We start from the raw sequence: 27,260 nt of genomic DNA, 5'->3' as shown, positions 1-27,260 counted from the left end.
AGGTGGTATTTTTCAAATTAACTGGCTACAGACCTAGGTTGTAAAATACAGATCCCAGGATAACTACAAAGAAAATATTTTAAAAATATATAGAAGTGGAAATGAGAAAGGGATCACTCAGAAACATCACAAAATATTAACTATATAGAAAAGGAGGCTGAAATTAAAAAAAGAGGGACAAAAAAGATATAAGACATATAAGCTGGTCTGAAAGTGTTGTGTACCCTAGAAAAGCCATGCCCTTTAAGCCTGATTCAATAGTGTAGGGTGGAAACCCTTGTCTAGATTGTTTACATGGAGACTGTACCAAGCCAAAGTGTTCCAAAATACATGAGGAAAACACTGAAAAGAGAACTACCATAATAGTTGGAGACTTCAATTTCCTGCTCTCATCAATGGACAGAACACCTAGATAAAGAATCAATAAAGAAACAGAATTTGAATAATATAATAAACAAACTAGACTAAACAGACATTTATAGAACATTACACCCCACAACAGCAGGATACATCTTTTTCTCAAGTGCTCATGGATCTTTTTCTCAAGTGCTCATGGATCATTCTCAAGGATAGACCTTATGCTGGATCACAAAGGATGTCTCAATAAATTTAAAAAGATTAAAATCATACAAAACACTCTCTCAGATCATAAAGCAATGACACTGGAAATCAGTAACAGGCAGAGGGCCAGAAAATTCACAAATACATGGAGGCTCAACAACACACTCTTAAACAACCAGTGGGCCAAGGAAGAAATTACAAGAGAAATCAATAAATACCTCAAGGCAATGAAAAGGAAACACAGCATATCAAAATTTATGGGATGCAGCAATGGCAGTGCTAAGGGGGAAATTTATTACCCTAAATGCCTATATCAAAAAAGAAGAGCAAAAATTGAGGATTTAACTATTCACTTGGAAGAACTAGAGAAAGAACAGCAAACTAACCCCAAAGCAAGCAAAAGGAAAGAAATAATAAAGATTAGAGCAGAAATAAATGAAATTGAGAGCATGAAAACAACAGAGAAAATCAACAAAACCAGAAGTTGGCTCATTGAGAAAATCAACAGACCCTTAGCAAGGCTGACAAAAAGAAGAGAGAAGATGCAAATAAATAAAATCAGAAATGGAGGAAGAGACATAACTGTTGACCTTGCAGAAATAAATGAGGTAATGAGAGGATACTATGAACAACTTTATGCTAAATGTAGATGAAATGGACAACTTTCTAGAAAGGCATGAATAACCAACATCGACTCAAGAAGAAACAGATGACATCAACAAACCAATCACAAGTAAAGAAATTGAATCTGTCATTAACAGGACCCCAAAATAGAAAAGTCCAGGATCAGATGGCTTCACATGTGAATTCTACCAAACATTCCAGAAAGAATTAGTACCAATCCTGCTCAAACTCTTCAAAAAATTGAAGAGGAGGGAAGGCTACCTAACTCATTCTATGAAGTCAATATCACCCTCATACCAAAGCCAGACAAAGACACTACAAGCAAAAATAATTACACACCAATCTCTCTTATGAATATAGATGCAAAAATCCTCAACAAAATTCTAGCAAACTGAATCCAGCAGCACATTAAAAGAATTATACACCATGACCAAGTAGGATTCATCCCAGGTATGCAAGGATGGTTCAACATAAGAAAATCAATTAATGTAATACACCATATCAACAAATCAAAGCAGAAAAACCACATGTTCATCTCGATTGATGCAGAAAAGGCATTTGACAAAATTCAACATCCTTCCTTGTTGAAAACACTTCAAAGGATAGGAATAGAAGGGAACGTCCTCAACATGATAAAGGGAATATATGAAAAACCCACCTCTAACATCATCTTCAATGGGGAAAAACTGAAAACTTTCCCCCTAAGATCAGGAACAAGACAAAAATGTCCACTGTCACCACTGTTATTCAACATTGTGTTGGAAGTTCTGTTCAGAGTAATTAGACAAGAAAAAGAAATACAAGGCATCAAAATTTGAAAGGAAGAAGTAAAACTCTCACTATTTGCAGATGATGTGATATGTAAAAAACCCCAAAAAATCCACAGCAAAACTACTAGAGCTAATAAATGAGCATAGCAAAGTGGCAGGTTACAAGGTCAATACTCAAAAATCTGCAGTATTTCTATACACTAGTAATGAGTAATCTGAAGAGGAAATCAAGAAAAAAATTTCATTTACAATTGCAACCAAAAGAATAAAATATTTAGGAATAAATTCAACTAAGGATACAAAAGACTTATACAAAGAAAACAAGAAATTGCTAAAAGAAATCATAGAAGACCTAAATAAATGGAAGGGCACACTGTGTTCATAGATTGGAAGACTAAATATAGTTAAGATGTCAATTCTACTTAAATTGATTTACAGATTCAATACAATATCAATTAAAATACCCAAAACTTACTTTTCAGAAATAGAAAAGCCAATAACCAAATTTATCTGGAAGGACATGGTACCCCAAATAGCTAAAAATATCTTGAGAAACAAAAATGAAGTCAGAGGTCTCACACTACCTGACTTTAAGGTATATTACGAAGCTACAGTGGTCAAAAGAGCATGGTACTGGGCGGGCCACAGTGGCTCAGCAGGCAGAGTTCTCGCCTGTCATGCCAGAGACCTGGGTTCGATTCCTGGTGCCTGCCCAATGCAAAAAAAAAGCATGGTACTGGCATAAAGAAAGAAATACTGATGAATGGAATTGAATGGAGTGTTCAGAAATAGACCCTCTCATCTATGGACAATTGATCTTTGATAAGGCAGGCAAGCCAACTCCCCTGGGACAGAACAGTCTCTTTAATAAATGGTGCCTAGAGAACTGGATATCCACATGCAAAAGAATGAAAGAGGATCCATATCTCACACCCTATACAAAAATTAACTCAAAATGGATCAAAGACCTAAACACTAGAGCTAACACAATAAAACTTTCAGAAGAAAATGTAAGGAAATATTAATCTTATAACAGGAGGCAGTTTCCTAGATCTTACACCCAAGGCATGACCACTGAAGAAAGAAAGAAATATATGGGAACTCCTCAAAATCAAATACTTTTGTGCATCAAAGAACTTTGTCAAGAAAGTAAAAAGGTACTATACAATGGGAGACAATATTTGGAAATGATACATCAGATAAGGGTCTAGTACCCAGAATATATAAACAGAATGTTCAACTCAGTAACAAAAAGACAGACAACCCAATTTCAAAATGGACAAAAGGAATGAACAGACACTTCGCAGAAGAGGAAATACAAATGGCTAAAAGGCACGTGAAAAGATGCTCAACTTCCCTGCTATTAGGGGAAATGCAAATCAAAACCACAGTGAGATATCATCTCACACCCACGAAAATGGTCATCATCAATAAAACAGAAAACATCACGTGCTGGAGAAGATCTGAAGAAAGAAGCATAGTTATCCACTGTTGGTGGGAACATAAAATGGTACAACTGCTGTGGAAGAAATTTGGCAGTTCCTGAGGAAGCTAACTATAGAACTGCCATATGATCCAACAATACCACTCCTAGGTATCCATTCAAAGGACATGAGGGCAAGGACACAAACAGGCATTTGCATACCAATGTTTATAGCAGCATTATTTACAGCTGCCAAGAGATGGAAACAGCCCAAATGCCCAACAAGAGATGAGTGGCTAAGCAGCTGTGGTATATACATATGATGGAATATTATGCAGCTGTAAGAGGGAATAAAGTCATGAAGCATGTAGCAACATGGATGGACCTTGACATTATGCTGACTGAGATTAGCCAGAAACAAAAGAACAAATACTGCATGGTCTCACTGATATGAACTAACATTAATGAGTGAACTTAGAAAATTTCAGTTAAGAACAGAGGTCATCAAGAGACAGAAATAGGGTAGATATTGGGTAATTGGAGCTGAAGGGATACAGACTGTGCAACAGGACTGATTATAAAAATTCAGAAATGGATAGCACAACACTACTTGATTGTAGCAGAATAACATAAGTACATTGAATGAAGCTGAATGTGAGGATGATAGAGGGAGGAGGGCTGGGGGTATATATGAAACAAGAAGGAAAGATAGACGATAAAGACTAAAATGGTATCTAGGAATGCCTAGACTGTACAATGATAGTGACTAAATGTACAAATAAAAAAACCTTTTTGCATGAAGAAGAACAAAGGAATGTCAGTATTGCAAGGTGCTGAAAATAGATGGTCATCAATATTTTAAAACTTCAACTTCTAGTTGAGACTAAAGCAAAAAATGTTTATTTGGTACAAAATTTATATTCTGACCAGTGCATTTCCTAATATAACTTATGTGGATAGGTTAACTGAACACCATAAGTACATGGAACCTTGAATAGGACATGAGATTTTGTAGGTTTGTGCACTGTGATACCCTGATAAATCCCAGAGTGGTATGAACAGCGAATAAAGAAGAATTTGCAAAGTCCCCTTGGGGGAATGGAGAGAAAGGGGGATAATTCAACTTCCCCATTTGGAGAATCCCTGATATTCTCGCAAGCAGTGGGGACAACTAAATCAATACGCCAAACCCTCAATCTTGGTGTTTGCTCACATGATACTTATCTCCACAAAGGACAGGCTAAGCCTACTTAATTATGCCTAAGAGTCACCCCCAGAGAACCTCTTTCGTTGCTCAGCTGTGGCCTCTCTCTCAGCCAACATGGAAAGCAAACTCACTGCCCTCCCTGTCTCTATGTGGGGCATGACTCCCAGGGGTGTGGACCTTTCTGGCAATGTGGGACCGAAATCCTAGAATGAGTTGGCATTCAGCATGAAGGGATTGGGAAAACCTTCTCAACCAGAAGGGGAGAGAAATGAGACAAAATAAAGTGTCAGTGGCTGAGAGATTTCAAACAGAGTCGAGGGTTATCCTGGAGCGTATTCTTAAGCATTATGTATTAGAGAGGCTAGAGGGAAGTGCCTGAAACTGTAGAGCTATGTTCCAGTAGCCATGTTTCTTGAAGATGATTGTATAATGATATAGGTTTTACAGTGTGACCATGTGATTGTGAAAACCTTTTATCTGATGCTCCTTTTATCCAGAGTAGGGACAGACGAGTAAAAAATAAGGATAAAAAAATAAATAATAGGGGGAGGGATAAAGGACAAAAATTGGTTTAAAAAAAAAACCCACAACAAATGATGCTGGGGGAACTGGATCTCTCCATGTAAAAGAATGAAGGGGGACCCTTCATATCCATATTTTGTATTTGAGTTCATATACAAAAATGAACTCAAAATGGATCAAACCTACATATAAGAACCAGGACTTTAAAACTCCCACAGGAAAATATAGGAAAGCATCTTTAGGACCTTGTGTTAGTAACGGTTTCTTAGATTTTATACCCAAAGCACAAGCAACAAGGAATAAAAAAGCTAAGTAGGGCCTTATCAAAATTAAAAACTTTTGCCCATCAAGGAACTTTATCAAATGAAAAGATAGGCTACCAAATGACATCAGGGAAGTGCAAACCAAAACCACAGTAAGATATCATTTCACATTCACTAGAATGGCTACTACTAAAAACAAAACGAAACAAAAAACAGAAAATTAGAAGTGTTGAAGAGGATGTAGAGATATTGGAACATTCTTCATTGTTGGTGGGAATGTCAAATTGTGTAGCCACTGTGAAAGAGTTTGGTGGTCCCTGGAAAGTTAGGTATAGAAATACCACAGACCTGTAATCCCACTTCTAGATACATATGCAAAGGAAATGAAAGCAGGGACTTAACAGATATTTGCACACTCATGTTCAAAGCAGCATCAATCACAATTGCCAAAACATGGAAACAACCCAAATGTCTATCAATCAACAAATGGATAAATAAAATGAGGTATACACATACAATGGAATATTATTTAGCCTTAAGCAGGAATGAAGTTCTGATACACACAAAACCTGGATCAACTTGAAGACATCATGTTGAGTGAAATAAGCCAGACATACAAGGACAAATTTTGTATGATATCACTAATTTGAAATAATTAAAACAAGCAAATTCAGAGAGTCAGCATCTAGAATATAGGGCCGGGGGTGGGGGAGCAGGTAGGAAATGGGGAGTTAATGCATCAATTTTGCAGTTTCTATTTGGGTTGATTGTAAATTTCTGGTGATGGATGGTGGCTGATGGTAGTACATTGTGAATGTAATTATGTTTTTTGAATTATGTGCTTGAATGGAGTTAAAAGGAGAAATTTTAGGTTGTATATATGTTACTAGAATAAAAGTTAAAGAAAAAAAACATTGTACTCACAAACAGTGAGACCTCTTGTAAACAGTGCGTTATAATTAATAGTGCAATTATAAAGATGTTATTCATGTTTGTAAAAAATTTAGCATAAGTACTTTAGGTTATTAATACTGGTTAATTCTGGGGAGGAAAATAGAAGAAAATGTATTTCCCATTTGTATTTCTTCAATGTTTTATAAGAATGCAACAGTTTAAAAAGAAAAAATGAAATTATAGTGTTAGATAACAAGAAAGGGTAACATTGAAGATCAGAAATTCTGTAAAAGTTTTAACAAAATGTAAGTAGACAAGATTAAATTGACAAAAATATGAAAGCAAAGCAAACCACAGCCAAAGACACCACAGGTAAGTGTATACCTTTCTTAGAGAGTCTTGTAATCAAGGAAGAGTTGGCTGTGGAGCAAAGAGCAAGATAATTAAAATTAAATGCATTCAGAATAGTTGAGCCAATTGAACCTCTCCTTCTTTCCCTCCCCACCAAAATGCCCAAGCACTCTACCAGAAGGCCCACCCCTCCACTTATATTAAAAAGAAAATCTGTTTGTGAAATATATCTGAACAACTGCTGAGGAAATCCAAACCAGCAACAAAAGCCAGCTACAGTAAATGAAGGGCCAAGATGAACAAAGGAAGAAAGAGAGTGTGCTGGTTTGATATAATGTATGTACCCTAGAAAAGCCATGTTTTAATCCTAATTCCATTTTGTAAAGGCAGCCGTTTCTTCTGATTCTTATTCAGCATTGTATGCTTGAAACTGTAATTAGATCATCTCCCTGGAGATGCGATTTAATCAAGAGTGGTTGTTAAACTGGATTAGGTAGTGGCATGTCTCCACCCATTTGGGTGGGTCTTGATTAGTTTCTGAAGTCGTACAAAAGAGGAAACATTTTGGAGAATGGGAGATTCAGAGAGAGCAGAGAATGCTGCAGCACCATGAAGCAGAGAGTCCAACAGTCAGCAATGAAGAAGGAGATGAAGAAGGAAAATGCCTCCCGGGGAGCTTCATGAAACAGGAAACCAGGAGAGAAAGCTAGCAGATGATGCCGTGTTCACCACGTGCCTTTCCAGATGAGAGACAAACCTTAACCGTGTTTGCCATGTGCTTTTCCACTTTACAGAGAAACTCTGAACTTCATCGGCTTTCTTGAATCAAGGTATCTTTCCCTAGATGCCTCAGATTGGATATTTCTATAGAGTTGTTTTAACTGGGACATCTTCTTGGCCTTAGAATTGTAAACTTGCAAAATACTGAATTTCCCTTTTTAAAAGCCGTTCTGTTTCTGGTATATTGCATTCCAGCAGCTAGCAAACTAAAACAGAGAGAAAACTCAAGGGATCAGAAGATAACCCGCTGGGGATGGGGGGAGCAGGGTAGGCCTCTATATAGTATCCTTAGAAAGGACTGAAGTAGACAGTAAGCACAGCAGGCATAAAACAAGTATAGGTTACAATAAAAAATAACCAGAGAAGAACTGTTGTTATTTAAAAATATGGTTATCAAAAGAATGTATTCAATGGCTGCTGGAAAATAATGTTGAGGAAATCTTCCAAAATATAGAGCAGAAAGAGAAGATATTTAAATATGCAACTTAAAGTTAAGAGATAAGGACGAACAACTCATAAAGTTCAACATCAACCTAATATAATTATTTTGACATTTATTGAGCACCTACTAATAAATTCTGCTAGTAACATATTACTACACAATCTGCCCATCCAAGGAAGGTGTGCTCAAACTCATTATCTACTTCCCAAAACTGTCATATTTCTGTGGCACTGCTTTTGCTTGTTTAAACATAAATATCAGCTAAGAAAAAAGATAGTTAGGATTTGATTCTAATTTTAGTTAATGTTACCATACATTTTATATAGCATCATTAGGCAGCTAGTCATTATCACTAGGCAAAAAAGTGACAGTATATTTCATAAGACATTTAGAGATCCTAACATTACAAACAGTAACAGTTTGACTGAAGAAGTAGGAAAAATAATAATGAGAACTGCCAGTTTCACCTAATTCTTTCTACAAAAGAAAATATGTGAAATGACAACAGTGGGAACCGTTGGAAAAAATAACTCTGTCATCTTAGAGTTCATGATACTAGAGGTGAGAATGCAACTGAAGAGAGTAAAAAGCTCCTGTATGTTTCTGAACTGGTCAGAGAAAAGTGTAATATCATGGAGAAGGGTCGTTTAAGAGTACAAAAAATGTTCAAAAATAAAACTCTATTCAAACATTAATTATCCAAATGAGGAAATATCCAAAGAAATGTAAGCTATAGAAGAGTCTCTGTTGATGACTACATATCTTACAAAGGGTACATAAATAATGATTAATATGAAAAACTGGTATGAATATTTAAAAGTAATATAAACAAAGGTAAGGGCTAAGCAAACCAAAAACAAAACAAAACAAAACAAAACAAAACAAAAAACATTGTTTTGTTAAGAGCAGAAAGAATAATAAGCTTGGAAGCAACACACTTTTTGGGGTAAGTAGTAGAATAATAGATGAAAGAAATCAATACTTCATTTTGCTTTCATCTTCTCTAGTATGCATAATGTATATATTGGAAAAGGTAGAACAGGAAAAAAGGAATTCTTTTCACTCATCTACCCATTCATTTACTCATTCAAAACATTTAATGAGTACCCCTGTGGACAAGTACTAAAAATTTAAAGGATCCCAAGACATAATCATGTGTCCTGAAGCAGCTCTCCATTTAAAGGGACAGTCATGTAAACAAATAGAAATATCTTTGGCACTATGTGCCCTTGAAAAACATATTCCTAAACTTAATTCATTCCTTTGGTGTGAACCCACTGTAAATAGGACCTTTTGATGAGGTTATTACAGTTAAGGTATGGTTCAACTCAGTCAGGATGGGTTTCATTCCTTTATAAGCAGAATGAAAGAGAGAAAGAAGGCCACACTAGGAACAGTCAGAAACTGAAGATTAACAAAACCGGGAAGAGAAGGGAGAGGCCAGGAGAGGCCGCTACATGCACTGCCATGTAACAGAGGAGCCCAGAACCAAGGATCACTAGCAGCCATCCTCAGAACACCAGTCTTCAGAAAGAAAGGATCACTTTGATGATGACTTGGATTTGGAACTTCTCCAAGACTCAAAACTGTGAGCCATTAAATTCCTGTTATTTAAGCCAACCCACTGCATGGTATTGGCCTGAGCAGCCAATGAAACTAAAACAGGTACTAATAATTGTTTGCAGAATTAAAAACAATTATTAATTATTGGGCAATGTTATAATAGAAGTAAATAGACGACAGAGATATGAATTAATCAATCATATAATAGGGGGATACTGAGAGAAGAGGTGGGTGAGGTAGGCTAGGAATTCTTCACAGATTTGGAGATGCTTGGTCTTAAAAAAACAAGTAGCTTGTTCTAAACAACAATACACAGCTGGCATAAATGAGTGTAAATCTTGTAGTCACAACTGATGTATTTCTATTTCTATTCTGAAATATTCTGTAAACTAGACACAGGATAGAACATAATTCTAGTTCTACAAAACCACAGTTACGGTAAATGACAAAATTCCCAATAAAATTCTAGATTTATTAAGAGGTTCGTAAACTCTGAAAAAAAAGCAGAGCTAACCATTTTAGACAGATCAGGTAACATCTGAGCAGGGATCTAAATGATGTGTGGAAGACCCATATGATTATCTGGGATAAGAACATGTAGGCAGAGTGAAAAGCAAAGGCAAAGTCCCTGATACCCAAGAGTACCGAGAGTGCTAAACAAAGGCTGTGAGGCAGAAACAGAATGAGCAAGAAGGAGAGTGGCAGGCCTTATCATACAAAGCTTTACTGCCATAGGAAGGAAAGACTTCAGAACTTGTTTTTGTTGTAAGATGGAAAGCTATCGGAGTGCTTTGACAAGAAGAGTGACATGATTATATTTTCAAGGAATCATTCAAACTGCTGTATGGAAAACAGACTAAAAGGGAGCAGGAACAGAAAAAGGGGGATCAGGATGCTGGAAGAAACAAGGCAAGAGATAATAGGGAGAAGAAGAGGTGTAAAGTGGCTGAATTCTGAATATTTTGAAAGTAGAGCTTTCAAATTAAAGAGATAAAAGAAGGACTCAACAGCTGAAAGAGAAAACAGAGATGAAAGAAATAAAAGAAGGACTCAAGAATAATTCCAAGGACAGAAAATACAGTACAGGCTACTAGGGGTGGAGTGCAGGGGTAATGGGGGGTTAATACAAAATGAGTGTAAGGTTTCTGCTTGGGAAAGTTCTAGTACTAGATGGTGGTGAGGGTACTAAAGCATTGTGAACATGATTAATCCCACTGAATGCTATGTTTGGGATGGGAAGACGAAAAAAGAAAAAACAATTAAATGCAATATATGACACTAGATGAGATCTAAGAATGGCAAAGAAAGGCTCACAAGAACATTATTGGAGCATAAGAAAAACCGGAGTACCGACTTTAGGCTTTAAATCAATATTAAATTTCTTAAATTTGATAACTAAATTTAAGGTACACAGTGAATATTCTTGTCTGCAATGCATATGGAAATACAACGTGTTCAAGGAGTATGATGTGCGCAACCTGCTCTCAAATGTTCAGAAGGGAAGGAGGGAGGTACAGAGAGAATGATACAGCAAAGGTGGCAAAATGTTAAAATTGGTGAATCTGTGTATTTGGCAGGGTCTAGCTAGGCTGAAGTTCTCTGTACGGGGTTTGTATTATTTTGCGACTGTCCTGTTACTAAGTCTGAAATTATTTCAAAATAAAAAGTTTTTTAAAATTAAAAAAAAAATTTTTTTTAAGAATGATTCCAAGATTCTTGGCGTAGACACTCTGAAGAACGTAACTGTTATTTATTGAGGTGGGCAAGACTGCAGAAAAAGCAAGGATTTTTGTTTGTTGCTTGAGGAGTGGGGATATAGAGGATCTAGAATTTACTCTGGGACATGTTAACTTTAAGATGCTTATTAGACATCTAATAAGGAAATTGGATATGCAAGTTTTGAAAAGCAGTCTAAATTGCAAATATAAATTGGTACACGGTCTTGAAACTTATAAGATCACCACCTAGGAATGAAAAGAAGAGAAAAAGTTCATATAAAAGAGACCTGAGGCACTCACCCTTTAAAAGTCAGGAATAGGAAAAGGGGAATGAAAAGGAAGAACCAGGGGATAAAAAAAGTGTAAGAAAGCAGTTATAATCGATGGCTATTAGTAAGTCAAGATGATAACTGAGCAATGATCAGTGAATTAGCTGATAGCAAGAATTTACAAGAGAAAAGGAAAGTGATTAGGGAGAGAGATGAAATAACTGCATGGAGGCACAGGATCAGTATACAAATGGAGGGACTGGTCTTAGCAGCACAGGGATTCATGCATTACAACAGGGAGGAAGGAAAATACACAGGTTCTGATAAAGGTGGGCATGAAAAATTTATTTATACATCTGTTTTCCTTTGTCAGCCAAGTTGTTTTTATCCCTGGTGCCTAGCACTTGTTGGACAAAGGAATCAGCTTCAAGATTTGAAGAGCTGTCATTTAGAGGTGATACTAAACTCATATTCTATAATCCAAAAGACACAGAAGGACCAATGTGTAGAGGTTATATAAAGACAGACCATACTTCAAAATAAAGAGGCACTTTTACCAACTGGAGACAGCCAGGAAAGACACTGAGATGATGAGGCAGAAAACAGTAATGACAACTGTTAAAGATGATAGAAATAATTATAAGAGCTAATATTTACTGAATGTTTTACTATGTACTAGGGCACTTCTCTAAAACACAAAATATATTAACTCATTTAATCCTTATAGCCAATGAAATGGGCACTCATATTTATGATTCCCACTTTATAAAAAAGGAAACTAAGGAACAGAGAGCTTAAGTAACTTGCCCCAATTCCAATTGCTAGTAAGTACCAGTAACAGAATTTAAACCCAAGCATACTTTCAAAATCTATGCAAACATTCTATACTGCCTTCCAGATCTTAACAGAACCATAATGACCATAGATTAGACCTATGTCTAATTAGGTAGAATTAGAATTCAATCTGATTCAGGCTGAATGTACCTTATTGTAGGTCCCTTAAGGCCATATTAACAAAGATGTAGGAGACACAGAAATAAATAAATTAACTAAATAAATGTTTTTGCTATCTGTAAACTCAGTGTGTATCAACTACATGTTGTGGCAACAAAAATTGCTAATTAAATTATAAACTATGTTGTAGTATATGGAAAGAATTCAGGTATTGGTAACAAAACCTAAATTCAAGCCCTAGGATTTACAATATTTCCTTTGGTAGAAGCCCTCCTATGTAAGGAGGTACATTTCCTAATGAACTAGATGAAAACAGATGACTAAAAAGTGTTGTGTTTGCTTTGGCAGCACATATACTAAAACTGGAAAACTATAAACAAGATTAGCATGGCCTGTGTGCAAGGATGACATGTAAATTTGCAAAGCACTCCATATAGAAAAAACAAAAACAAAAACAAAGGAGTTTGCTATGGATTTAATTATGTTCAAGTCCTAAGCCCAGATTCTACTGTAAGACTAAAACTCAGTTTAGCTTTCACAAAAGATGGCACAGGAAAGGGCTGCAGAACAGCTCAAACTGGTCTTGCAGGTAGGGAAAGGAGAGAGCCTGTGACGCAAGCCTAGAATTGGCGCCAAATAGGTAGAAATGAGTTTAAATGAGTAACAGCCAAGGTCACTGAACTGTAAAGTGTAATTAATTAGACTATCTGGATAGGCTGTAAACCTCTGGTGTATCCAATCAGTGGAGAAAAGGTGAGGGACCTGTGTGCTAGGCTTAGGAAATAAATACTACTGCTTTTTGTTGCTCAGGATGCTAGCCACAATTTTTTGGGTGCATGCCCATTATTGCAAGATTGTTAATAAATTCTTTACTTCTCCACAATCAGGTAAGTGTTTATTCTCTTTCAGGTATGGCTTTCTTTCTAACACTATGGATGTGAACTCATTTGTAAATAGGATCTTTCAAGAATCAGGGTGGGCCTTTGTCCAAAATGATTGGAGTCTTATAAGCTGAGGAAATTGGGCACAGAGTGAGTAAGAGATAGAAAGAGACAAATGGTCATGAGATGGAGGCAAAGACTGAGTTATGGACTGCCAGCAAGCCAACACCAGTATGTCATTTGATTATGGACTACTGGCCTCCAAAGGTATGAGATAATAAATTCCTGTTGTTTAAGCCGATCAGTATGTGGTACTTCGTTATAGCAGCCCTGTCAAACTAAGACAGAGATCAAAGCATTTGAAGAAGGTTTGGACTATGTAATTCACAAAGTACTTGCCCTAAAAGGGTCCTGTGAAATATATCACAGGAGAAAATGTTTAAAATCGGTACAATTTAAAGAAACATGGAAATAAACATTCTTCTGAAAATACTAAATAAAATCTCTCATAATTTCATTCTCAGTAAAACAGATGCAGGGCATTATGCATTCAAAGACCTTGCCAGTATACCTTTTTTTTAATCCAGAAAGTCTCACAATTAAATGCAACAGAGGAGCCTTTAAAAGGTACAGAAACAGTATGGGCTAATCTGCCATACAAAATGTAATTTTCACCCTTTCATTCAATACTACATATTGAAAGAGACAAATTAAAAAGCCAGGAAGATCCTGTTTAGTGTCATTTGCTTGTAATAACTTGTGAAAAGGCTCAAAGGAGTAAGGTAAGAAATGCAAATCCTTAAGTAGCACTGATGGTAATGTAATACTACTTCACCAGTTGCTAAACTGGATGTTTCTCCAGAATAAATTTTTACAAAATCCTCTATAGAACTTGAACTTATGTTCTGATGCTGCATTTGGTGAACACTTGTTTGTTAGAGTCAGTCAAGGAGATAATCAAGGGCTAAGAAGAAAGGAGTTAAAACACAAACATTTAAAACAAATCAGTGGCATGTATATTTCTCTACTTTCAATTCCAGGCAGACTTGTTAACTCTTTCTTTTCAGTGTCCTCCACAGCTCCCTAACACTCAGATCTGAAATTTAAGCCTTCAGAGGAGAAAGCAGCCCAAAGATCACTTTCGAAGCTCAAGATTTCTATGGCAGCCATGTAAACCTCCTGGCCAACAAATGCTGCTTAAATAGCTGATAATCTTCATTTTCTCTTCCTTTACAAAGCAATAAAACTCTCTGATGGCATTTTTCTCATCTTTTTAATTTTGAAAGCTTGTATTTATTTCTTCAGCGGCAATTGTGCAGTTCATTTTAGCAAAACTCAATTCTTTTTTTTTAGCTGCAAATTCATTGTTTAATTCTTTTTTATTGTACTTAATGCACCTTTGCTTCTCCCAGTGCAGTACGACTTTAAAACAATAAAAAGATAGTTGGATTTTTCTACTTAACCATCACCTTGAGGATTCAGGATTCAGATGGTCTCATATAATTTTATTCCTAATACCTTTGCTAAATAATGGCAAACTTTCTCATACGACAATTTTTTTAAATGATAAATTAACTGTCTAAAAGAGTGGTCTCAACTTCCTGATCTATATAACCCCTAACAGCAAAAATATTTTTAAGTATGAATCCCAGTATATATTTTTAATTTACTTACAAACTAATACGTACTACTACAATTATATTTGATGAGAAATTTTGAAAGGGAGAGATTTAAACAAATTTGTTTATATTTACTTTTTTATTTTAGAAGTTCTGGTATTTTCTTCCTGTAAACCTTTGTAGTGTGCACAATCACAATTTGGTGACCACTGGTATGAAAGCCTGAAAGAAGCCCATAGAAAATATTTAATGTCCATTCTTAGCTTCTATCACATAACTAAACCACTGGCAATAAACATTTTTCCTCTACTATAGTCTATCTTTCAAATTCTTGAAGCCCTTGTCAACAAGATAACTATTTAAGCTATCATTCATTCTCTGTTTTAAAATCTTTTTTCCTGCTTTCTTAAGCAAAAGAATTAGAACTTAATTTAACAATCTCCTACAGATTTAGTCACATTTAATTCCCTAGTAGACAAAAAAAAACTAGAGATAACAGAAAAAAAATTTTGTACATTTTCACTCTGCTTCCATTAAACAATTTAAGAAAACAGTTAATCACTCCACCCTAGTGCACTGCACTAGGTGCTGGTCTTTATAAAATCTGCTAACTAGAAAGTACCTTCGCAAACCAGGCCAATCATCCAATATCTGTTTAAATCTGCTCTACAACAATGCCATCAAGTGGCTGTTCATGCAACCTACGTTTGAACGTCTTCAACAGAATTTCTCAGAAGGCAGCCCACTGTATTTTCTGATACTTCTAATTATTTGAAATATATAAACTGAACCAAAATCTGTCTAATGATAACTATTTACTGGTTCTAATTTATTCTGGGAGCCATAAAGAACAAGCCTAATCCCTCTTCTATTTGATAGTCCTCCAAACAGTTTAAAATAACTATTATAAACCCTAATTTTTCTCATTAACCCAAATATTCATACTTCTCTCAGCTATTTCTCTGTATTGCTTAAAAAATTACTCTTGACAACTCCCAAGGAGGGATGTAAACATAATAACGTAACTTCTTGTAGTTACAAAGGAGAAAATCTTGCAAAACTATACATATCACCACATATAAACTTTAAGGTGATAATTTAAACATGAACCAATATGTTGCTGAATGTCTTGAGTAAATCTACTTACTTTATAAAGTTTTTAGGAAGCAAATTCCTTAAGATTAGCAGAGATTTGTTTGAAATTTTTAAAATGTTTTCTTTGTATCTAAAGTGCAACAAGCACTATACAGGTAATTCAAATTTCAATTTAACTTATAGCCAGTACTTTTCAATATGTTAATTTTTTGGAAGCTCAAAGAACTGGAAGCATAATTTAAAAAAACCTATAAATATCATACATCAATAACAGGTTATATAATAAAATGTATTTTATTCTTAAAGAAGAAAGGGAAAATTCTATCTTGCTTTATATATCGGTCTACTGGACTTAGCTTATGTCAATATTAAGTAAGTTTCAATGAAGACTTTTAAATGGTCAAGCCATTAAATAAAATGTCAGAAAACATAAGGAGCATTATATTACATTTTTATTAAGCTCACTGTAAACACGAATAGCAGCTGGTTATGCAAGAAAAGTTAGAGATAATATTAAATTGATTTTGAAAGTTTTGCACATTAAAAATAGACAATATTAGATCATTAGAAAAAAGGTAACAATCTTTATTGAGTTTTACCAGGATTTCTATTTCCTGGTGTACCTCAGCTTCTCACACCACTTCAAGGAAATTACTATCTGGTTCAGATTTCAGCAATATTAAATATTTATCTGGATTATAAGGGGCATGTTCTACATAAATGAATCTTCTAGACAACTTGTTTAACCCTTTATAGAATAAAACTTCTTATGCTTTAATCATTTTTTATAGACAGCTTTCTAAAAGATTTTAGCTTTTTTCCTACTTTCTTAAACAAAAGAGTTGGAATTTAACAATTTCCTACAGTTAGTCAGAATATAAGCATGAATAATTTGTATTACACAGTGGTACTGCTGTGTTCTGATCTTACGTTTTTTCACCTCTGATTGCTATAACTTAAAGACACCATCAGTGTGTATCCTTGATGTTACTGATTTCTAGGTAAGAACCTGAAGATGGTTTATACTTTCCTATGCATAAAAGGTCTCAACTTTGTGACAACTGGCCACTCTGAGATCTTTTGCTCTCCTTCTTTGCCTCCTTGGCTGAAAAGCACAGCAAAACAGGCTGTTGATACTGCAAAGGGAGTTGCAAAGAGCTTTAATTCCAGGTACGTGAATGTGGGAAAAGAAAAATATCTTCCCTTGAGTGGCAGCACCAGCTAATTTGCACAATATGATTTCCATTCCTTTTCCCCTTAGAATTGAAATAAATCTGCCCATTCCAGCTTTTTCTACATTTTATATGACATTCACTCCTCCCCAGATGATTTAAAAGCATAATCTCCACACTACCTATTTTTGTGGTTCAAAGGGAAGAAACAATTTACCCAATTACAAATGAAGTGTGAGAGAGTACAATATGAACTAAAAACATACTATGACATTATATTATAATGATGTGTACATAGCAGGTATGTATGTATATAACAAATATATGCAAGTGAAATTATGAATATAAGTTTATGTATCAGAAGTACAAAGAAATTTTGTCTTGCTATCTATGCGTCTAACATAAGACTTTTGAAAATAACAGCATTTTCAAAACCATCAGAAAAATCTGCATTATTAACAAGGCAAAATTTCTCTGCAAAGAAAGAAAAAAGTTATCCTATAAAATTTATCACTTTCCCCCCACACAATCTAAAGCTACCCAGTTAACATATCTCCAGTATCCTGCAATTTCAGGATATGTATAGCAGAGATTACTGAACTAAAACTATTCAAGATGATTTTCCGTTGGAATCTGTCAGAGTAAAATCCAGTGGTTAAAGGACATGTTGAATTGAAGAATATATTCTGGACTCTTTTGGTCTTGGAAAAAACAAATTATTTTCTGTTTCCCTTTATGTGAAATAGGGGTAAGCTGGAACATTGTGAAAATTTATTAGTGATAAAATACCTCTGATCTTCAGATAAATGTTATACAAAATTAAGTTCTTGATCCATACCTTGTTTTAACTCCAAACCTTCAGGCTGCTTATTCTCTTTCAGGGATGAAGTAGAATCTATACAGATTTCTTGTCTGAGGAATAAAAATAAATAAACTTTAAAAAATTTTAAAACTATAGTAAATTAAATAATATCTACTGTTCAGGTTCTTAGAATTAAGTTAGGTACTTGGGAAGATACAGTGAATTCTTATAAGTTTCCAAAATTCAACTTAATCTTCTCTGGACACTCAGAAACATACATACAGGTATCAGAAGCAGCAGCTACATTTACCAATTTAAGTGGCATACTTCTTTGCAAAATCAAGGGATAGACCTGGAAGGAAAATGGAGGTAATTTCTTTTCCCTCCCAAAAGTCTGCAGGGTAGATGAAGGAAAAAATCACAACTCACAGCAGTATCCAATAATTTTCCAAATTCAACTGTTAAATTTAATGGGTACTTTGGCATTCAAATTATTTTATATTCATCTAATTTCATATCTCAACTGCTTTGATGTCTACTGTCTATGGGACATACATATTTTATATGCAATATACATATGTAACCAAAGTAAATGGAAAAGTGCAATATGCAAAAATATTTCAATTTGCCCTGTTCTGCAAAAGCTATAAACTAATGTTCTACCTTAGAGAGTATTAGGCCATATACATATTAATGTAACAAATATTAATATTCAAGTGAGATAAGTGACCATTTACTTTAAAAATAGGTACTTATTACCTTATGAGAATTTTATGCACACCCTAACATTAGCATACTAGAAATATCTAGTAAATTTCCTACTCATAACTATTTAGTCAACAGTAACAAATCCCTCAAATAACCAAAGGGTGGGGCTGGAAGATGTGATAATTTCCTTGAGAAGTTTACATATTGTTTCCATTCAATATATTGGCACTTAAATATTTTATTTATTCATATGTTTTGTTTGTATTAAACTTTACTAATACAAGCACAAACTCAAATACAGACTATGAAACGGTTTGGATTTAGTTTTACTTATAACATCTAAGAGATTTATAACTGAAATACCTCAGTTTTCTAATACTTCTTTCTGTCTAGTGTCATCTACTCAGATTTCATTCTTTTGCCAGAAAAATTCATTAGAAGATCCCAAAGAGGACATCAACAATACTCCTTGGCGATTCAAGGGCAGATTAAATGCCAATATAGTACATTAAGAGTTTTGTAAGGAATAAAGTTAAAAATATGCTATCTCAAGCCTTGCAGTCAAATTAGATTTCACCTATTGGGAGCATTAATCTACTTCAAAGTATCTTTCTTTAGAGAAAATGTTTGTTTGCTGCTACACAGCAACATAATGAAATATCACCATTAAAAAGCAGACGGACATATGTAATACACAATACCCTAAGGGTACAACATCACCTAGGCAATACTCTGGCTGAGAATATACTGCTTAATCATGAGGAAACATCAGAAAAGCCCAAGATGAAAATGAGGAATTTTCTATTTAAAAAGAGGGGAGAAAGCTAGGGGTTTTGTTTGTTTGTTTATTTGCTTTCATATCAAAGTTATAAAAGACAAAGAAAAAATGTTAAATATTTCACAACAAAAAAATGTTTAAAAATTTTTAATTAATAATATGGAAAAACTAGCCTACCTATAAAAGCTTCTCAAAACCCTTTCAAATAAAACCAAATCCTCCTACAAAGACTATCTGCTTTTAGTGTCCAAAGTGGATTGTATAACATTCTATTTATTTTATCTTAAGTTGGGTTTGGTCAGGCTGCTCAACAAAGTCGCCAACACAATTTCAGATTATAGGTGTAGTACACCACCTTGTGGCTAAAAAGCAAAAAGCTAATGCTTTCACATCCAAGTTATAGGAAGTCAAAAAAGTCCCAGAAACAGTTCAAAATTTTAAAATCTATATTATCTAATTTTTCCTACATTTAGACTGTACAACTAAAATTAACATGTGAATTCAGAGATCTGTGATACAATTTAAAGCAAAGACTTCTTGGATATGACACTAAAAGCATGATCTATCTATAAATAAAAATAATTGATAAACTGAATGTAGGAGCCCAGGGCCCAGGTAGTTCCTTAAAATTCTGAGAAACTTGAGCATACAGCAGCCTGCAGTTAGTCAGTTTAGCAGGCCTCCCTAGGGAGGAAAGAATGTGCAGATGGTCTATTTCTGAGAATCTTGAAATGTTACTGTTACCTACCAAGCAAGTCCCTCAGGTTACCCATGTTCTCATACTCAATGGAATGCCTTTGTTTGGCCGGGAGAACTGGCCCTGCTAATTCTTGCCTAGTCGCAGAGTGCTGCGTCCACACTTTGAACAGCTGCCTTCTGAGCTGTTTAATTTCTCCTTTACGTAAGTTCCCTTAATAAAGTACATGCTTCAGCCCTGCCTGGTGTTTCCTTTGGTCTTTCCTTGGAAAGCCCTGGCTGGGCCAAGACCCTGAACTTCAACAAAATTAAGAGTTCTGTTCTTCTAAAACTACTGTTGAGTGAGCTATCAATCACAATAAGAAAACAACCCAAATTTTAAAAAATTAGGTAAAAATATAATGTCAATTCACCAAAGATGATAAATGGATGGCAAACACATTAGTAACGTTAAACATCATTAGTTATTAGGGAAATACAAATGAAAATCACAAGGATATACCACTGTATATACACTAGAAAGTGTAAACATAAATACACATAAAATCAAACTGACAAATGGAATGCTCATATATAGTATTAGTGATGATGCAGAACAAATGGAACTCTCATACACAGCTGGCTGGAATACAAATTGGGAGTCATTCCAGAAAACAGGAAGTTTCTTATAAAGTTAAATAAAGACTACAATATGACCCAGCGATCCCACTCCTAGGTACTTGCCCAAGTAAAATGAAAATGAACACTGCCAAGTAAAATGTTCATATATATATTTTTATGTAAATGTTTATGGTGTCTTTCTTTGAACTCACCAAAAACTGGAAATAAATTAAATGTTCCTATATTAGTTTTCTATTACTCCTTAACAAATCACTACAAATTTACTGGCTTAAAACAACACATTTATTATATTATGATTCTGTATATTAGAAGTTCAGTATGGGTCTTATCAGACTTAAATCAAGGTGTCTGAAACTACATTTCTTTTAAAGGGTCTAGGGGAGAATCCATTTCTTGCTCGCATGGGTTGTTGGATGAATTTGGTTCCAACAACTAAATTAGGAGTACATCCAAGGTCCCTATTTTCTTGCTGGCTATAGGTGGAGGGTCATTCCCAGCTTCTAGAGGCTGCATTTCTTGGCTTCCATCTTCAAAATCCTTAAGAGTAGGCCAGGTTCTCCTCAAGTCTCATCTCCCTCACTATTCTGCCTTCCTCTTATACTTTTAAGGACGCATATGAGACTGAGTGAACCTGGACATAATCACAACGATCGAGTCAACCAGGATATAATCTCTCCATATTAAAGTGCTTATTAGCCTCAATCACATATGTGAAGTACCTTTTGCCATGTAAGCTAACATATTCTCAGATTCCAGGGATTAGTATGAGGACATCTTTGGGGGTCAATATCTGGACCATCAGAGTATCTCAACTGAGGAATGGGTAAACAAACTGCTACACCCACACAATGGAGTTAAGATTCAAAAGGCTATATATGGTATGATCCCATTTATATGACATTATAGAAAAGGAAAAAGTATAGGGACAGAAATCAAATCGTACTTGTGTGGGGCTGGGAATGGGAGAAATGGCTGACTACAAAGGAAAATGGGGGGAATTTCTGGTGGGATGAACTGTTCCATATCATAAATGAAATGGTAGATACATGCCTGTATCCATTTGTCCAAACTCACAGAACTATATAATAAAAAAGGTACATTTACTCTGATGCAAGATTCTCTAAAGATTTGTTGCATAAACTGTCCCAACGCAATTCCAAGTTTTCATAAATAGACAATTCCCTAAGTAGAGGGCTTTATTCTATTTAAAAGTGATTAAAGGGAATGAAAGAGGTGAGTATCTCCCCTTTGCTCTACCGCTATATTCCTACTTTTGAGTCTTTTTCAATTTTAAAAATTGGCATGAGATCACTTTATATGTGCATTTAAAAGTGAAACATGGGCAGGCAATAGTGGCTCAGTGGCAGAATTCTCGCCTGCCAAGCTGGAGAACTGGGTTCGATTTCTGAAGCCTGTCCATGCCAAAAACAAAACAAAACAAAACAAAAAAGTGAAACATGCAGGTTGAATGTGGAGTCCTATTAAAGAATTACGTTGTAATGCTGTCAATAATCAGTGAAACTTTCTGTGAAGGTTTTCTGATAAATTCCCCTATTATGTAAAACAATCTACGTAAGCATTATAGCCTGATAGCAATTTATATAAGCACCTAAGTAGGGCCCAGATAAGCAACTTAGCCTTTACCAGGTAGAAACACAGTCAACTCATATATATATATATATATGAGAACTGGGCTCACAGAAAATCATGCCAATATAACAAACTGACCTAAATTTATGAGAAAATTCTTTTTATGCTTTAAAATAATATATACATTAACTTTCTCTTAATTTAAACTATTGTTTCCTTTATGTAATAAAGGGGAAAAAATGACACTAGCAAATAATGAATTATTGTTTTTCTAAAAAGCAGTAACAGTAAAGAATAATTAAAACTCACAAAGAATTATCTTGCTATTTTCTTTAGGCTTTCATAACATAAAAGGAAATGAGAGCAGGGAAAATTTCCAATACTCATCAATGTAAGGTTAAAATTCCAATGCAAATAACAGATAGCACTGTTAAGTACTTACTATGTGAAGGGTATTGTTCTAAGCACTTTACTAGCATCTTCTCACTAATCATCTTAGCAATCCTATGAGGTAAATAGTATTTGTATTATTCCTATTCTCCAGATGAGGAAATTGAGACCCAGGAAGGTTAAGTAATTTGCAAAAGATCAACAGTAAGCTATGTAGTTCTGTTAAAAATACAAGCAATTTAACTCTGCACTCTTTACATTTATACAGTCATTCTACTACTTGTAAAAATAGCTCTCCAAGTAGCAATACCTAAAAATTATTTATACCCATATATACACGTGGGGGTCCTTAATATGGGTCTATGTACTGTCTATCATCCCTACCCCTTGATCCCCTAAAACAAAGAATCTGTGGATTGAATCATGTGGTATGTGAACTTGGATGGTGTAGTTTTTTCCTATGGCTGCTACAACAAATTACCACAAACTTAGTGACTTAAAGCAACAGAAACCTACTCTCTCAGTTCTGGAAGCCAGAAATCCTAATTCAGTATCACTGAGGTGAAATCAAGATATTGGTATGGCTACATACGGTTCCTTCCAGAGGCTCTAGGAAAGAATCTATTTCCTTACCTTTTCCAGTATCAAGAGCTGCATTCTCTTTTATTCCTGGGCTCAAAGCTCCTTTCTCCATTTTCAAAGCCAGTGGGTAACAACCTTTTTCTGACTCTGCCTCCCTCTGCTACTGTCAAACAGAAATCTTTTTTGTCTATGTCAAATCTCTCTCCACCTCCTCCTTATAAAGATGCATGTAACTGCATTTAGGGTTCACCTGAATAATCAAGGATAATCTCCCCATCTTGAGATTCTTGACTTGAACACATTTGCAAAGTCCCTTTTTGCCATACAAATTTATATTCACAGGTTCCAGAGATTAGGACTTGGATAGCTCTTGGGTAGTCTTAGTCAGACTACCACAGATGAGGGAAAATTATACCTGCATTTTCACTAAAATCTAATCAAAACTAAGCATTTCTCTTAGATGTTAGCAGCATCTGTATTTCTATCATCAAAAGAAATCACAGATTTTCACATCATACTATAATCGTTGTTGCAAATATCCAAAATATTGTTTATGATAACCACTATTTTAAAATTATGGAAGTTACTGGAACTGTTGCGAGATTTTATTAGTTAATTTGTTAATAAGTACACATGACAATCACAAAATATTTTCACATTATTAACCATTTCAATATAATTTAGTTCCTTGGTGAATCTATTTATTTTAGTTCAAGGATTAAAAAATTAAACAAAAAACATTACTTTGAAAGGGTCCACAGACATCAGAAGGGGACCATGCCATAAAAAAAGTTTATAAGGACTGCTTTGGAGAAAGGTTAAGGATAGGAAGAGGATGGGGTTGGATGAAGAGGTAAAAAGAGGCTTTTTCCCCCTATTTAATACCTTTGTGTAATGCTTGAGTTTTCTTACTAGTTATATACATATTACTTTAGATTTTTTTTGTTTTCCTTTTGTTTTGTTTTGAGTCAGCAGGAGTTATCTTCAGCTTCACACTTTTCTTTATTGGGGTAGACTGAATAGTAGCCCCTCCAATATGGCTACATCCTAATTTCTGGAACCTGTGAACATGTTACCTTATAGGACAAAAGGATTTTGCAGATGTAATTAAATTCAGGATCTTGAAATGGAGAGATTATACTGGTGGGCCCAAAGTAATCACAATGGTCCTTGTAAGAAGGACACAGAGAAGTCAGAAACAAAGGAAACTATCATGAAGAAAGCAGAGGCTGGAACTGTTCCAAAGACCGGGAGCCAAGGAATTCAGGTAGCACTAAATGCCAACAAATGAAAGGAAATGAATTCTTCCCACAGGGTCCTATAAAGACCCAGTCTTGTCAACACCTTGACTTCAGCTCAGTGAAATTGATTTTGGACTTTTGGTATTCAGAACCATGAGAGAATAAATGTCTGCTGTTTTAAGCCATTAAATTTGCGGTAATTTGTTACAGCAGCAATAACATACTAATACACTTGTTGATTTAAAAAGTTAATTAAGAAATTTCAGCTTTCAAGAATATCAGCAGATACAGAAACAAGTCAAACAACACCATGAAGAAGCCATCAGAAAAAGCCTGAAAGTTAGACATTTTCAGAACAACTTACCTAGTTTTCTCAACAAGTCAAGATCATTAACAATAAAAGACGCTTTGGGGATATTGAGGAAAATTTTAATATGAAGCAGATATTACAGGATATTAGACAACTACTGCTAATATTGTTAAGTGTTATAATATTTTGGCTACTTAGGAAAATGTCCTTGTTTTTTAGAAATGCAAACACAAATATTTAGAATTAAGCTAACTGCAATTTATTTTTAAAATACATCAAAAGTAGGGGGTGCAAGGGTAATTCAGTGGTAGAGTTCTTACCTGCCATGCAGAAGACCCAGGTTCGATTCCCAGCCCATGTACTCCCAAACAAACAAGCAAGCAAACAAACAAAAACCCAAAACAAAACAAAATGAAATTCAGCAAATGATTCTGCAATATGGGGATATTCACATGGAAAAAGAATGAAATGTGACCCCAGACATACAGAATACAAATAAATAAATAAATAAAAGCAGATGTGGGAAAGTATTACAGCTGCTAGATCTAGGCAGTAAGTATACAGGGGTTCTTTATACACTTCATTCTACTTTTTTACATGCTTGACAGCTTTCATAATAAAAAGCAAAAACAAATAAACAAAAAACCTGATACAGTTAAAGTCCTTTTATCCAACTCAGGCAAATAACGTTACTTAGCTGAAATTTTTCTAACAGGGAAAAATTTAAATTACAGATCTATATAATTTAATTCAATCACAATATAGTTTAACCACAATATAATTTGATCATTTTAGGTTAACAAAACATAGAAATGTTCATCATTATTATTAATCTTTAGATATGGAGCCAAAGCCTTATCTTTAATATGAATCACAGAATAGAGTTCCATCTCATTCTACTCCTATTATACCACACTGATGAAGCATATACCCCACATTTCTAGTTCTGGCTTACTTAAAACACAAAAATCTGAGTGTAAAAAGAAAACCCTCTATATTCATGCAATTTCCCTAATCTTTTATCATTGCTTCCCAGAGCTAATGCGTCCATAACTTTTTAGCAATTCAATTTTGAGTTTTCCCAAAGTATTTTATTTAGCCAACTACTCTTTAAATATTAATATTGCATCTGTTTGTATATTTAACTAAATTATATAATTACAATAATCACATTGGAAACATATGTGTGACTCTTGATAAGCAAATAGTTCAAATCATGGGAGAAGTCTAAAAGCACATAAGACGACAGCTATTAAAACTAGTTTAGTATACTGTGAACATTACTGAATTTATTTTTTAAATGAAATGGAAAGGGTAATTAATACAAAGAATCAGATCAATGATTTAACAGAAACTTTTAAGAAAATGATGTCGGGGAGAGCCAAGATGGCAGCCTAGCAAGGTGCGCAATTTAGCTTGTCTTCCATAACAGCTACTAAATAACCAGGAACAGTACAGAACAGCTCCTGGGGCCACATCAGTGACCGGACACACAGCGTACCCCAGTCTGGACCAGCTGGGCCGGATACAAGTTCCCCCAGAACAGTGAGTTCTCCAAGCCTCAGCAGCTGGCACCCTCCCCCACAGGCTGCTTCCCGGAGGGGAAAGGAAAGAGACTTTACCAGCAGCAGGGGCTGAGCCCAACCAAATGCCAATTGTGGAATGACCAAATTCTGACAACTAAAAATAGGCCCCCAGCTCAGGTGAACCTGGTCAAAGCAGAGGTTGCTCATTTTTGCCCCGGCTAAGGGAAAAAGAAAAAAAAAAAGAAACAGAGGTTTTTGTGGCTGTACTTCTACAAAGGCTTGACTGCCTTTGGATACAGCGGCAGGGCTCCTGAGGCTGCAACTGCCCAGGCATAGGCAGAAACAAGCTCGTTTGAGGGCTTGCTGGAGCCTGTGCCTTCCCCAGGGGAGGGGTGAAGCACAACTCAGGTGGAATCCCCCCTTTAAGGAATTCAGATACCAGAGCTTGGCAATTTGAAGCCATTAAAACCAGCCTACAACCTCTCCTCTGTCTCCACCATGCCCCCATCAGGGAGACTCGGCCAAAGTTAAAGGTACCACATCATCTTATGCTGGTGGGACCTGCAGGCAGACAAGAGCCACATACTGGGCAGGACAGGAAAAACGCAGAGTCCAGAGACTTCATAGGAAAACCTTTTAATCTGCTGGGTCTCACCCTCAGGGAAAACTAACACAGATGACTCTTTCCTACTGAGAGGTGACCAGTTTGGTCTGGGAAAATCTGACTGGAGTCTATAATACCTAAGTAGACCCTCCTAAGGCATGGGAGAAAGGTACCATACAGGCAGGGCAAGAAACAAAAAAACAAGAACTGAAAAATTCTGATCTAGTAAACAAAACCTAAGCTAGAGGGCCAGAAAAAGCCGAACTGAATGTGAAAGAATAGACAGACAACAAATCCAACCAGC

General features: G+C 35.3%; 1 protein-coding gene and 1 non-coding gene across 2 annotated transcripts in view; one reads left to right on the top strand and one right to left on the bottom strand.

The window, feature by feature from the left end:
- The window catches only part of CAAP1 (caspase activity and apoptosis inhibitor 1), a 65,261-nt gene that overhangs the window by 10,499 nt on the left and 27,502 nt on the right, over nucleotides 1–27,260 (bottom strand). Inside the window, exon 5 of the mRNA XM_077148006.1 lies at nucleotides 17,947–18,020. Within this exon, the coding sequence (XP_077004121.1) occupies nucleotides 17,947–18,020 (74 nt within the window). The remainder of the gene's footprint in view (nucleotides 1–17,946; nucleotides 18,021–27,260) is intronic.
- Nucleotides 12,674–12,780, top strand: LOC143675314 (U6 spliceosomal RNA). Its single transcript, XR_013171547.1, has one exon. It is a non-coding gene; the product is annotated as a U6 spliceosomal RNA (small nuclear RNA).

This window comes from Tamandua tetradactyla, chromosome 2 (assembly GCF_023851605.1).
Source record: "Tamandua tetradactyla isolate mTamTet1 chromosome 2, mTamTet1.pri, whole genome shotgun sequence".
Classification (NCBI taxonomy): Eukaryota; Metazoa; Chordata; class Mammalia; order Pilosa; family Myrmecophagidae; genus Tamandua; species Tamandua tetradactyla.
Note: the sequence above shows the minus strand (reverse complement) of the source record. Positions and strands in the feature narration are given on the sequence as shown.